The following is a 15,004-nucleotide window of genomic DNA, read 5'->3' on the forward strand; positions in this document are numbered from 1 at the left end:
ACCTTAACATGCTCTATAAATGTTAGCTATTATTATCCTCCCCAGTCTCTTTTCCAGTGTTGCTGGGCGTGAGCCTTTTCACTCTTCACTAAATCATAGGAGGACTGAATGGGAGACAGTGATGAACTTGGCCTCCTTCCCATTCCCTTTTCCCTGCCCTCCCCCTCCTTTTCCTTCTAACAAGCCTTGGACACTCTCAAAAGAGAACTGTCATCCTGGACCTTAGGCCCGGGCTCTCCTCCCGGAATAATTCTGGGAAACCCTCGGAGACATTACAAAACAAAGCCCTGAGATTTATAGCATGAAACAATTTCCCAGCCTGGATTTGTGGGAGCAGAGGGGGGGAAAAGGCAAAGTAAATGTCTCTTAGCTGAGAATTTAGCAAGGGTTCTAAACTTGGGGATTCTGGGCTTGTTTTTAAAATATACTTTGCTAACTATTTCAATATAATTGATTTATTTTGTTTTTATTTTATGCCTTTAAAAACATTCTTCTGAGAAGCAATCCATAGGTTTCACCCAATTTCCAAAAGGGTCCATGGGACAAAAAAGGTTAAAGACCTTTAATCTAGAAAAAAGAAATCCCTTTAAGAGTCTGTCCTCCCTTTTTAAACAATTATCTGCAAAGATGGTACTTCTGTGAATTTGAGCACTTTCACCTCCAACAGGCCCCAGGTCATGGGTCTGAACTTTTGTTTGTGCTCCTCATTTTCTGAGGGATCTTCATCTGACTTTTCTATTTTGTTTTACTGTAGACCTATCATGGCCCTTGTATCCTCCATTCCCAAACATCTGTAGCTCATTTCCAACTTCACAGATGAGGAAACTGAGGTTCTCAGAGATAATATAGATAATACAGGTTGCAACGGTCAAAGCCAGGATTTGAAACCAGGTGTCTGATGCCTGAGAAACTGGATTATTAGTATGGATATGAAAACCTTAATCTAGAGCAAAGACTCTCAGCCTCCTCTGTAGCTTATTTAAAAAAAAATATTTCAGTATAGCTAGTTTCCTTTGTAATCCTGTATATTTTATTTTACTCATTTAAAACATTCTTCTGAGAATAACTCCACAGGTTTCATCCGACTGCCAGAGAGATAGATCCACCGAAAAAGTTAAGGATCCTTGATCTAGGAGAACCCTAGGTGTTTTTTCCTTGATGGGGACCACAATTCAGCACCTGTGGCTCCTTCCAGCCACTGATCATTTGTAAGTCACACACCTACAATCCTTTCAATTTTTCCTAGACTGAAGGAAAAGCTAGGTTCCAGTTCATGGAGGCACCTCCCATAACCAATGGGTTTACCCAAAAGAATCTTTAATGGATTCTGTGCTCAAATAATATCTGTTACAACAAAAATATACAGAATGTACACAATACAAAAATATTTAGAAACAAACATTGCAGCTCGGGCTACTTCTCAACTATCAACTTTCTCTAGCCCTTGGAGGAGAAGGGAATCATCTTTTGGGCACTTTTATTTAAGGCAGAAATGTTATCGATGCTCTAGTTACCATGGGAAGTAGCATTGATGATATCCAAAATAGAAAAAAATCCACAGGCCTCAGGAATCAATATTATTTGCAAATTAATTTGGGAACTGAAAGGAGACTATTGGGTTGGGTGAGTGATGACCTTCATTTGTCTCTAGATATTAACAGTTCTTATGGAAAGCCAGCTGCAGGTCCTCACCTCAGCAGCAGAAGTGCCCTCAGCTGATGGTGGTTTGCTGCCATTGCAGAAGAGCCTCCTTAAGGAGTTTTCCTTATTTAAAATTTCAATGATTAATAGCATCATATAAAATACATTTCTCCTTTGAAGGATCTTTCCCCCCTCTTCCAAGTGCTGCGATTACCTAGTTAGTAATCTCATTGTCGTTTCTGTATTTTCCATCCTTTGGATTCCAATTAATAAATCACCAGCCCATCTCCCCCCAGGCCTTGTTCTAGTCTAGACTGAAGGTGTAAACCAGTTTCTGTACTTCCCCACCCAATTTCCCCATTCCAAGCTCCCGGTTTCAGTGTCAGACTAGCTGGAGTAACTGTACTGGGAAAGGAAAGGAAGAGAGAAAAAATTAAGACACGAATTGTTGGAGTCAAGGAATGGAGTGAGTTTTAGGGGTGCCCTGGTGACAGGAGGAAAAAGGTGAGAGGTGCAAACCCATCTGCCTGTGGCCCTGAAACTAAGAGTGGTCGGTGTTTTTGTGATCCTGGGACATCTTGGAGGCAGAATACAAGCAATTATCCCCTTCATTTTTGCAGAAATTTCCAAGCCTTCCCTGTTTACTGAGTTTACTGTGCTCAGTTTACTGAGGTCTGAGAAGGCAGGATGGGGGATCAGACTTCTGCCCATCTGTGACAACTTCCAAGTGTCATTATTTAATAATTCATTAAAAGGGCAACTTGGTAGGGAGGGGATTATGTGAGAATACTCTTCTCCAGAAAGCAAAGAGCAGCCAATTGTGGGCACCAGAGAGGGCGAGGAGGGTGGAATTGGACATCTGAGGAAGGTAATAACCGAGTCACCGGGGCCCATATTTCCTCATTTCTGGAAGAGCAGAGGTGACACATTGGTGTGGGGGTGTATTCCACACTGGTCCCCGTTTTAGAATGAGACCAGGGCTAAAGTTTAGAGTACAGTGGACCAGCCCCCAAGAACTTCATCTCATCACCATCTCCTCACTCAGGAGGGCAAGTGGGCAGACTTCTCCCCTCCTACCCACGGCTTCGGGGTTTGGGAACTTGCAGGATTGACTAAGCATGGAACCCCCAAATGCAGAGAAAATTCTGGCAGAACCCATCTGGTGGCTCTGTCGGCTTCTGCCCCTTGCCTTGAGAAAGCCTTACCTTAGATGGAATGGAGGATGAGACAGAATAGAGACGAGAGCTCTGGAGCACCCCCTTCCCTTTTCAATCATTCTCCTTAGCAATAAGAAGCTGCTACTGAGCCACCCAGCCCAACCCTCCTCTACCATTACCTGGTAACTCAAGTACTTATTTCCCAAAGCAGGAGAGCATCAGCTAGGGCAAAACCAAAGTACCTCTGGTGAATGAGATAAGGGTCTGTGTTCATATACGCATCTAAGGTCAGTCAGCCCAGCAAAAAGATCTGGAAGCCCAGCCTCTGGTTGCTGCAAAAAGGTGAGTGAGTAGCACTCCGTTTGTCCTTGGCACAGCTCAGGTGACACTTTGGTGTGGGGTCTGGAGCAGACTAGAGCTGCTCTGTTTATTGGGACTCTAGAGTGGAAAGGAAGCTGAAGAACTGCACTTTGGTCCTGGACAGAAGCTTCCTAGGAAGGGGGCGGGGATACTCTCTGGAAGCAGTGGTATAGACTACAGATTTATTCCCAGGAAAAGCACTAACTTGAGTTCCTGGATGACTACCTTAAACCCACTATCATGGGGATGCTTTTTCAGAGAGTCCAACTACAGCTGAAAGGTAATTGCTACTCTGCCATCTTCAGGGATTCTTTTGGACATATGACCAATTGAAAGCTTCTCCCTAGACCCAGCTGCCTGCCATTCTGAAGCAGCAAATCACTCGACTCCTCAGGGTCGGGCTGTTCAGAAGCTCTCTTGCCTGTCTGGCCAACTCCAACAAGTGGAACAGTCAGTATGAGATGCTAGCATGTGTCTGCAGCATTCAACAGATATCCAGAACTCCTTTCTACCTTACCCTCTGGTGGCAGGCTCTTCACTCCTAACTCCTTCATAGGGAGTCTTGGTTTCCTAAGACTACTGAATACTCCCAAGTGTTCCTGAAAGGACACTCCCTCCCTTGTGCCCTAGTTAAGCACTACTTTGTGAGGAGATGCTATGGCCAACCTAGTAACATGTCCCTCCAAATGGATGTGGACCCATTCTTAGCCAGAACCATGCTTGAAGTCTTCTTGGTGGATGTTCCATTTTTTGAACAATTCAAACAGGAAATTTTTCCTGGCTTCAATCTTAAATTCCCCTCTTTATAACTTCCCTCATTGTCCCTAATCTGCGTTTGGGAGAAAAATGGAATGTAATGGACCCCTTCCAGGTGACAGCCCTTCCAGTACATGGAGAAAGTTATGACATCCTCTCCAGGCTAAACATCTCCAATTCCTTCAGTTTTGCTTTGTTATTTCAGTCATGTCCAACTCTTTGTGAGCTTGTCGGGGATTTTTTGGCAAGGGTGATGAAGCGGGTTGTCATTCCCTTCTTCAGTTCCTTTTAACAGATAAGGAAACTGGGGCAAACAGGATGAAGTGACTTGCCCAGGGTCACACTGCTAAATGTTTGAGGGTGGATTTGAACTCAAGATTTCCTTGTGCTCTATAGCACAGACTCAAAACTCTTACCATGCTGGATGCTCTTCATCTTGAAGTGTCCCTTTTCCCTCTACTCTTCCCACAGCTCAGAGGATTCCCAATGAAGGCTGGGGAGTCATTGTTTCTGCTCTGGTTCACTTATCTAGCATGGCCACCACAGGGGAGGGAGAAGAATGCAATGGGGAGGTCCCTAAAAGAACGTTGAAGTTTGGTTAAAAGGATAAGCCCAACAGTTATCACCTACTCTGACCCCGATAGGCAACATCTCACACAAACTCATGTGTTCATAGATGGAGGGGGAGGTATAAGGTGTTGGTGGAAGTGGGCAGAGTAAGGAAAAGACCCTAGGAATAAAGTTTAGGTGAGAAGGGAGCCAGGACCTCATGGCCAAATGTCTAAAAGGGGGAAACCAAACAAACTCAAGGATTAGGGGCTGGAGTGTGACCAGAGCAGAGTATGAGATTGTGTGTTGGAAGGATTGGTACCAAGCAGCATCCAAGGTACCCTGGATTTACTTCCCAGTTGGGCCTATCTTGGGACAGGAACAGGCTCATCTGTGGGTAGAGGGAAGGCTGGATTGACACTCCAACTCATCCTGGGCTAGGTCTCCTTTCTTCTTTCTCCTGAATTGAAACTTTGGAGGAAAATAACACACACATCATAAGGGCACACCCTCCTACTTTGACTGTTGAATCCCACCTCTGCCAATTATGCCCACAAGATTATAGGAATATAGAATTAGAGCTAGAAGGGACCTTGGAAACCACTGAGTCCAATGCCCTCATTTTAGGACAGAAAACTGAGGCCCAAGGAAAGTAAATGACTTGCTCAGGGTCACATAATATATATGCAAGGCTGGGTTAGAATCCAGGTCTTCCTGAATGCAAGTCCACTGTAGGAAGGCGGAAGACCTCCTCTCATACTGACTCTTCATTCACCTCTGGTCCAGCTGCTTTACAGAAGAAATGTCCTTTTTTTGCTGTCCCCTCCAGGTTTTAGCAGCACTAGGCACTGAGCCAGCTATGTCATTGCAAGAGCTAGACCCCTGCTCATCATTCCTGATCCCACTTTGGTGGAGGGGGGGGGACTGCTCAGTTTTAAGTTAGGGAGGGTGTGAATTAACCTGGAACAAGCCCAGGCCACCCGGTAGCACCCAGAATGCCCACCCCCAGACTTGTTCTGGAAAGATCTAGCTTTCTCCATCTTTATAGTAGCCTTCCAGTGAATGTCTTCGGCTAGCCATCTCATTTCTTCCTTCCTTCTCTAAACCAAGCTGTCGATGAAAAATAAATGGAAAGTAAAATGCTCCAGAGTTTGATCTCCATCAGCTTCACTGCCTCCAGCTTCTCTGCCTCCACCCAGGGGGGCTCTTCATGGAGGAGGGGGCAGCCGGAGGTCCAATAAGCCATAGGCAAAAACATTCCAGAAGACCGCGAACAACACAAAGACTGCATACATGGCCACGAAGATCCACCACAGGGATTGGTCCTGGAGCCTCTGCTCATAGTTCCTCAGGACCACCACTCCCAGCGTGATGCCCACTGCCACCCCGCCCAGGTGGGCCACAAAGCTGGGATGTGGGCAGGGAGGATATGCCGATGGGTGAAAGCGCAGCCAGACGGCCCTGCCAAACTCCATGCTCACTGCAAAGGGGGGGAGAGACAGAGAAAGGACCAGGTGGGTCACAGGACAGGGAGAGGTCGTGGAAGAAGAAAGCTGGAAGGGACCCCAAATCTACCTCGCTCATTTTACAGGTCTGGAAACTGAGGAAATATAAGTGACTTGACCAACATCAAGATAGTCAGAATTGTAGAATTAAAATTGGAAGAAATCCAAAGGGGTCCCATTTTGCAGATACAAAAACTGAGGCAAAGACAAGGTCATACGACTGGTCTTAGGCGGGTTCTTTTGTCTCCAAATTCATCCCATTCCCACTGGTCAGGAGAACTGGACTCTAGATCTCATACCCCTGAGGTTAAGTTATTCAATAGGTTACCGTGATGAGTACCTTCATCTACCTAGTTCTCAGTTTTCCCATCTCTGAAACGAACATTTACTTCCTAATTTATAATCTTTATTTCTGACACTTTTGACTTAGAAAAAATTCTTATGATGTGTAAAATGTTGGTGATGATGGTTTATTTAATCTCTACTTCCCTTCCAGAGTTGGACATAGACCCAGGCCAGTAGGGAATTTAGTTTGGAGGGGTCAAAGAGGCAGCAGCTATACTCATGTGTCCTGAACCAGACTAAAATCTAATTGGGAAAGATTTAGCAAAATAATAAAAAATAATAAAACATAGATAACATTAAATTTTAAAATGAAGCCAATATACAGCCCAGAGGGATCCTTATGTATAGATTAATGGCCCTTGTTTCTGCTCCAGCTTGAGCCTACTGCTCTCACGGATTTTTCAATTTGTCCCTTATCCTGTAACTCTGGCTGTTACCCCTAGATGGCAAAACAACAACAATAAATTTCAGCCGTGTTCTGCTCAAGCTGCCCATTTCCTAGCATACTCTGGGAAACCAGGGCTTTCCTTTCTCTCAAGGGAAAAAGAAAAGGCATCAGTATGCATAATTTTTTAATCTGGTACCCTTAGGGAAACAGGTTTCTTATCTGGCTATAAATGTGCAAAGTGGTCCCAGCTCTCTAGTTTTCCACAAGAGTCTGGAGTCTCAGCCCTGAGCTAGGACTTCTATCCATATCTCATTAAAAGCTCCATGGGTATCTGGGGAAGCTAGATAGAGGTGCAGTGGATAGAGCACCAGCCCTGGAGGCAGGAGGATCTGGGTTTAAATCCAGTCTCCAAACACTTAATACTTACTACTAGCTGTGTGATCCTGGGCAAGTCACTTAACCCTAATTGCCTTGCAAAAAGCAAAAATGCTTTGTGGGTAGTCTTTTATTGGGGGAAGAACTTAGAAGACATCTCCTCCAACTCTCCTCATTATACATATAGGGAAACTGAGGTTAAAAGAAGGTCAAATTTTGTTTTTTTATTTTTTTCCCTTTTTGATCTGATTTTCCTTGTGCAGCATGATAATCATGGAGATATGTAGGGAAGAATTGCATATGTTTAACATATAGTGGATTGCTTGCTCTCTAGGGGAGGAAGTGAGGGAAAGGGAGGGAGAAAAAAATTGAACTACAAAGTTTTGCAGGGTGAATACTGAAAACTATGCATATGTTTTGAAAATAAAAAGTTTTACTTAAAAAAATAAGTAAGAGAAGGTCTAAAGCATTGACTAATGATGAATAGTTCTTAGAATCACAGAATCACTGGTTTTAGGGCTTAGGGACACTGAAAAGTTTAAGTGACCTGTGCAGGCTCATTGGGCAAGTCATCCTATGTCAGAAACAGTGCTTGAATGTAAGTCTTTCTGAAGTCATACTTAGGAGATCATAGGTTTGATCCCTAGTTCATCCCACCCCCAAAAGTCATGTCTAGTGCTTAGCACATAGTACAGTGCACACAGTGGGTACTTAATAAATGCTTCAGAATTTCTGTGCAGACTTGAGTAAGTATTCTAATTTAATTCCTTTTTCTTTTATTTTTTCTTTCTTTTTTTTCCCCTGAGGCTGGGGTTAAGTGACTTGCCCAGGGTCACACAGCTAGGAAGTGTTAAGTGTCTGAGACCAGATTTGAACTCGGGTCCTCCTAAATTCAAGGCTGGTGCTCTATCCACTGTGTCCCCTAGCTGCCCCTCCAATTTAATTCCTAAGGTAGATTGGAAATATGCTGCAGGGGGTGAAGGTTGAGAGCCTTCTTGTTGACCTTCTTCCTTATCCCAATTTCCCTTTCAAACAAGCAAAATGAGCCTGTCCCCACACGCTGTCAGACCCCATCCAATCCAGGATGGACTGCTATGGTCATGCCCCTTTCCCTGCCTTTCTATATAGGGGATAGTGGGAAATCACTTACATGATTTAGAGTCAGAAAAGAACTGAATTTGAACCCCACCTCTAAGGATTACTAAATGTATAACCCTGAACAAGTCATTTCATACCTCAATTTCTTTATCTGTAAAATGGGGATTAAAAATTGGAGTCCTTTATCTACTTCACAGAGTTGCTCAAATGAGGTATTGGGTATAAAACGTTTTGCAAACTTGAAGGGATGAAGCAAATGGACACTTACTACAAATCAAGGCCACGGCCATCCTCAGTAGCTTGAACTGACATTCCATTCCTGACCAGTTCTGGGGGGAAAAGGAAAGAAACAGAAATTAATTCTTTACCAAGAACCTTACCTTAAGAACTGAACTGCATATAGCATAGGAATGTACTCTTTTGCTATAAGAAATGATGAAGGGGATGGAATCAGAAAAACCTGAGAAGATCTGTATAAAGGGAGCAGGAGAATAATTTATATGATTAAATAATATTTTAAAAATTAATCATTGAGATTTAAAAGACTCTAACCCATAATTTCAGAGGACCATTTGGTGAAACAGGTTATCCCCCTTGACTAAATACACAGGAAGAGACAAACTTTTTGGACATGATGAAATTTGTTTTAATTGGTTATGTGTATTTGTTATAAGAGTTTTGTTTTTCTATTTTTGTTTTCAATAAGAGGAGTGTGAGTGATAAAGTGAATCTTTGTTCATGGAAAACAATTAAAAAGAATTAAACTAGATAAATGAATCCGATCACATATTTAAAAAAGAAAAGCAAGGTGTCTATAGTAGAGGCCTGCAGTTTCATGTTATAATCCTCTCTCATTCTATTATGCATATCTTAATGCCCATATTATTTGGTATTTGTTAAGAATAAAATTTTTTAAAAGAACTGAGCTATAAAGCCAGTTCCTGCAAAGCAGATAAATGCTTTCTTCCCAAGAGGATGGAAAGCAGTGTTGTTTCTTTTCGAAACTAATTCTCTATTAGTTGTAAGCTCCTACAGAGGAGGGATTATTTCATTCTTTGTCTTTCCATCCCAGCATCTAGTATAGTGAATGGTGCTTAATAAGTGCTTATTGATTGATTTAATGTAACCTAAGAATCCCTAGCAGAGTTTTGTAAAGTAACTGCTATCTTACCTCCAACATCCTCCTCCTCCAAGTGCATTTAAGGATTCACTTTTTGGAAACTCAAATTGCTTGAAAGCTTTTCAGTGGCACATCAATGGCACAAAGCATGGAGGGATTGTTTGCTGCCTGCCTCAAAAGCAGTTCAGTGGTTATTTTCAAGTTCCCTTTTGGGGGAGAATGAGTTAAATCAAGGCATTTCCCACAAGGAGCCCAGTTCAGCGACGAGTATCTGTGCCAGGGAACACACAATGAATTCTACTGTGTAAAAGGTTTGCTTTCTAGTGAACAGCCTGTGAAGGGCAAATTGGTAAAAAGAGAAATCTTTAGGCGTCTCCTTGTACCTCCCCTTTTCCATTATTTGTCACTGACCAGCAAACCGTTCTTTTCAAAATGTGAGATGTAAGACACACAAATTCTCTTTAGAATACGAAATCTAATCCCGAAATAGGGATGCAGTAACTTCTAAGAAGCAGATGGCTGGGGAGTGTCACTGGCTGCTTTGGGTCCCAAAGAGAAACCTCATGAGAGATCAGCAACAACAATTAAAAAAAAAAAGAGTAAGGTTTTTCTGTTGAATTCTATTTCTGTTGATTTTCTAAGGGTGTAACTTCTAGTCTGTCCTAGATTGGGTACCCATTAACACAAAAACTAAAAGGGAATTGGAAGGTTGATTAAGTCCAACTCCTTTCTGGAGTCCTTTCTGAGGTTTCCCCAACAGGTGGCCATCAAGGCTCTGTGGAAATGCTCAGTGATGGGGACCTCACTCCTTCACCACTTCAGCCTATTGGGTTGTTGGGAAGCTACATTTGTTACTAAGTCCTTTCCTCATATGAAGATGAGCATTGCCTTCCTGTTACTTTGTATAACCAAGGCATTTCACAGAAAGGACCTCAGAGACCGTCTAGTGCACTTTCAAACTGAAAAAGATTCCTCTCTACAGTGGACTTGACCAGTGGTCATTCAAGCTGTGCTCAAAGACCTCTGATGAGGGGGAGCTCACTACCTTCCAAGGCAGCCTACTCCACTTTTAGATTGCTTTAAAGGTTAGAAAGTTTCTCCTAACATTCTCACATGATCTCTCTGCAATTTCTACCCAGTGCTTCTGGGTAGAAGCAGAACAAGATCAGTACTTCCACATGATGGCCCTTCAAATAGTTCAAAGAAAACTACTGAATGTCATTCAATCCAAACACTTTAGATAAGCACAGGTTAGGCCAGACGAAATTCATTTCCCCATTTGAGAGGAAAGAGCAGATGGAGCAAGGAAATGCTTTCAGCAAGGAGTTTGACAAAGGTTTTTCTTGTAAGAAGGAGAAAAATTATCTTGATACTGGTTCAGCTAGATATCCAGACTAGCTGAATCCAAAGAGAAGTCAACTATTAATGGATTGAAAGCAACTTGTAGGAAGTTCTCTACTGCGGTGGCTGGAGGTCAGTCCATGGCCCTGTGCCATTTGATAATTTAATCAATGATTTAGATATGGTATAGACAATAATCTTAGTGGACTCAATGAGAGTCAACAGCACAACACATCAGTCAGAAAATTAATATTCTGCTAGGTTGTGTTAAGAAAAGCATAGCATCTAGAGGAAGGGAGATAGCTGATAGTACTAATGTACTGTCTAGTTAGACCACATTGGAGAGAAATGTGGGCATTACATGCTTGGAAGATTTATGCATAACACAAAGTTGGGAGGGATACCTGGCTAACATGATGAACCATGCAAGATCCAAAAAGATTTCAACATGTGAAAATGATGGACTAACCCTATTATGGTGAAGTTCAATAGAGAGGGTACTTGAGTTAAAAGTGCAGGATAGGAAAGACACGACTAAATGACAAATGTGAAAAAGATCTGGATGTCTTAGTAGTTTTAATCTGAGTCGATAGCACAATATGGCAGTCAACAAACTAACATCTCCATGGTTAGTTAAGAGAGGCATAATATCCAGAAGGAGATAGCTGATAGTGCCTATGAGTTTGGTCAAACTCTCTCTCTCTCTCTCTCTCTCTCTCTCTCTCTCTCTCTCTCTCTCTCTCTCTCTCTCTCTCTCTCTCTCTCTCTCTCTCCCTTCCTCCCCTCTCTGTCTCTGGGTAGAAATATTATAAACATCATATTTTTAGGAAAGACATTTATGAAATAGAAGCTCATCCATCAGAGGACAATCAAGATGGAGAGGGTCCTGAAAACCATCCCAGATGAGGACTGTTTGAGGAAACTTGAGTTGATTAACAATGAGAAGATTTAGAGGAGACATGATACTCATTTTCTAGTATGTGATAGGTTGTCCCATGGAAGAGCAATCACGTTTGTTCTGCTTGGTACCAAGGACAGATCTAGGAGAAAGGAGAAGTTGTAGAGAGGCAGACTTGAGCTTAATATAAGGAAGCTTCCTAAGAATTAGAAACATCCCCAAGTGAAATGGATTGCCTCTGGATTTAGTGAATTCCCCTTCACTGGAGCTCTTCGAGTGGAGACAATCACAGATGGTATCAAAAGGATCCCTGCTCTGGATGGAATAATGGATGGAGTGCTATAGTGGAAGGCAGGAAGTGCTGAGGTGAAGTCTCATCTCAAGACCCTATCTGTGCTGTTTGGCCCTAACCAAGCCACTTAGCCTTTATTTATATCAGTTTTCTCATCTATGAAACAATATAATAATAGTGTCTCTCTCAGGGTTGTTAGAATCAAATGCAATAATATTTAGAAAGCTCTTTGCAAACTTTAAAATGTATAAACACTAGCTATTATTATTAAAGTATAAAGGTCCATCTCTCCTCTTAGATTCTACAAATCTACTGTTTACTATGAGTAAGAAACTGGACCAGCTTTTAGGACAAGGATGAAAAACATGGTGCTCAGTCTCAAGGAACTTAAAATCTAATAGAGGATCCATAACATGTGTATAAGTGAACATGCCATGGGTTGTTGCTGTTAAGTCATTTCAATCATGTCTGACTTTTCATGACCTCGTTTGGGGTTTTCTTGACAAGGAAACTGAAATTATTTGCAATTTCTTGCTCCAGCTCATTTTTGCAATAGGCTTAAGTGACTTGCCAGCGTCACAGAGCTAGTTAGTGTCTGAGGATGGATTTGGATTCAGGTTTTCCTGATTCCAGGGCCAGAGCTCTATTCACAGTGACAGCAGCCGCTCATAAAGTGAGATAGAGTGAGATAAAAGCAAAGAAGAGATTCCAAAAGATGTAAAAGAATATCTGAGTGGAGAGAACACTTCAACTGTGGAAATCGTGGAAGTTTTCATGGAAGCAGTGAACCTTGAGGTGAAGGTAAAGAGAAAGATTTTAATTGGCAAGGATGAGGAGGGAGGGAGTTTTCAACATGGAGAACTAAGTCTGAGAACATCAAGAAGCCATGTAGAGCTAGCACAGAACCAGAAGAAAAAAAAGTTAGCCCATTTGAATGTGTAAAGGCGAGCAGGGTGAAACACAGCTAGGACAAGAAGGATAGAAGCCTTCTGTGTAATGAAATTGTCAGGCAGGCAAGTCAAGAATTCATCAGATATTCTCACTTAGAAGACCCCTATTTCTGCTATATCCCACCCGTTCCCAACTGCTTTCCAATAACTTTTCCCCTAAGGTTCTTGAATCTTCATATACAGGTATAATATCTGTGTGCCCTCTGTAAGATGTATATCCACATGGGTTATCTAAAGGTATAGCCAAGGCTAATGGATAGCAAAGAGAAGTCACAAAAATTATACAAATTAGAATATACTAAAAATATATAAGAGTAAATGGTCTTTTTTTAGCTGGGAGAGAAATGGGATCTTCTCTCAGAACCAAAAAAGGGTCTGATCTCTTGAAGGGCTACATGTTGTAGTCTCTAGGGAGGAAGGCTAGAAATCAGAAATAGGTTCATAAGCCAGCTTCCCCTAAGTGTCTGCTGTTTCTCTCTAAACCCGTGTCTCTGTCCTCAAGTCTATGGAACCACATGTATCTGTTTCCCAAGAAGCTTTGGCCCCAGTTCCAACCCTCAAATGGCATGAAGCATGTGACCTCACCAGTCTCCCCTATGTAAGATATAGGACTATAGATACTATTTATAGGAGTGACATCTCATTTCACAGTGGTAGCTTTTAACAAAATACTCCAAGACTGGAAGTTTGACACACATTGTCATTCTCTCTCTCTCTCTCTCTCTCTCTCTCTCTCTCTCTCTCTCTCTCTCTCTCTCTCTCTCTCTCTCTCTCTCTCTCTCTCTCTTCTCTTTCTCTCTCTCTCCCTTCCTCCCCATCTCTCTTTCTTTTTTTCTCTCTGTCTCTCTCTTTTACTTTCTCTCTCCCTCTGTCTCTGTATCTCTCTCTTCTCCTCTCTCCCTCTTTCCCTTGCCCCATCTCTCTCTTCCTTTCTCTCTGTCTCTCTTTTTCTTTCTCTCTCCCTCTGTCTCTGTATCTCTCTCATGTGCATATGCATGTATGTTGTACAATATACATGTGTACACATCTATAGAGAAATGCGTGTTTGTGTCTTTATGTTCACACACTTATGTACATTACATACATGATGATCCCTGGGATCTCCTTTGGTCCTAGGACTATATTATCTATTTGATCCACGGAAATAGAATTTTTAGGATTGGAAGAGATTATAGGAGTCATGGTGAGGTTCAAAGCCTTCATTTTCACAGGTGAGAGGGTGGGGCTCAGAGACAGGGACACAGTGAGTTAATGGCAGTGCCAGAGCCAGAACCAGCTTCCAGCTTCCAGTCCCTCCCCCCATCTTCTCCAATGTATGTTCACAATTTGTGAGCAAATATAACTCATCATCTTGGCCTTTTTCTCTTTGGCTTTGGTTTCTCTCTCCCCACCCCATTTCAACCCCAAAGCAAATATTTTATAGGCCATCAGCTAATCCCAATAGCAGTCAGGGGGTGAAAGTATAATGTCACCCTTTTTCTTCCAGCTGTCTCATTTTCTAGGACCATTATTTTTGCCAATAAAATTAGCACAGCGAAACAACATGTGAGGGGAAAAAAATCACACTCATATTCTGAATGCTACCTCTATAAATGTTCAAAAAGCCTTGGGGCCCTTGAGAAATTTTTTAAAAAACCCTTTGAAACCTTTTAATTCAATTCTCTCTCAGGTTCCAGTCAAGCGAGAAAGTAACTATCACTGTGTCAACCTTGCTTCTACAACATCCTTGACAGATGGTTGTGCAAATTTTTGCTTGAATACTTCCATGGATATGGAGCTCACTACACTGTACGCCAGCCCATCTCACTACCAGACAATTGCACAACAATGGAGTCATTAATCATGAACACGGACATTACTGTCTCCCGACCATCAAGATCTCAGCTACATAGACCCAAGTGGAAAATTTATATTCCAAGGCAAGTTGGCATTCTAATTTTAAGTGGTTTCCTGTTACATTTATAAGAACATCTCATCTTGAGAAATTCTAGAGAATGAATAAAAATCCAAACTTGCTAACACAAATTAAGGTGAAATTATTTGTATTATAAAAAGACTTTTTATATTAAAAAAAAAAAGATTCAGAGCTTTGCTACTTTCTAGGTGGAGCAGACGCTAGAACACCAGCCTGGCATTAGGAAGACTCATCTTCCTGAGTTCAAATCTGACCTCAAGCACTTATTAGCTGTGTGACTCTGGCCAAGGCCTTAAACTCTGCCTCAGTTTCCA

The 15,004-nt window shown here is 42.1% G+C and overlaps 1 protein-coding gene across 3 annotated transcripts in view; it reads right to left on the reverse strand.

Moving 5' to 3' along the window:
* Nucleotides 1-1,007: 1,007 nt before the first annotated feature.
* RHBDL3 (rhomboid like 3) overlaps nt 1,008-15,004 on the reverse strand; it is a 69,406-nt gene continuing 55,409 nt past the window's right edge. For all 3 annotated transcript variants that reach the window (XM_074263604.1, XM_074263601.1, XM_074263603.1), the window contains 2 exons: nt 8,443-8,503; nt 1,008-5,943 (listed from right to left, as the gene is read on the reverse strand). In XM_074263604.1, coding sequence (XP_074119705.1) covers nt 5,672-5,943; nt 8,443-8,503 — 333 coding nt within the window. In that variant the 3' untranslated portion in view covers nt 1,008-5,671. The remainder of the gene's footprint in view (nt 5,944-8,442; nt 8,504-15,004) is intronic.

The sequence above is a fragment of the Sminthopsis crassicaudata genome, chromosome 4, assembly GCF_048593235.1.
Source record: "Sminthopsis crassicaudata isolate SCR6 chromosome 4, ASM4859323v1, whole genome shotgun sequence".
Lineage (NCBI taxonomy): Eukaryota > Metazoa > Chordata > Mammalia > Dasyuromorphia > Dasyuridae > Sminthopsis > Sminthopsis crassicaudata.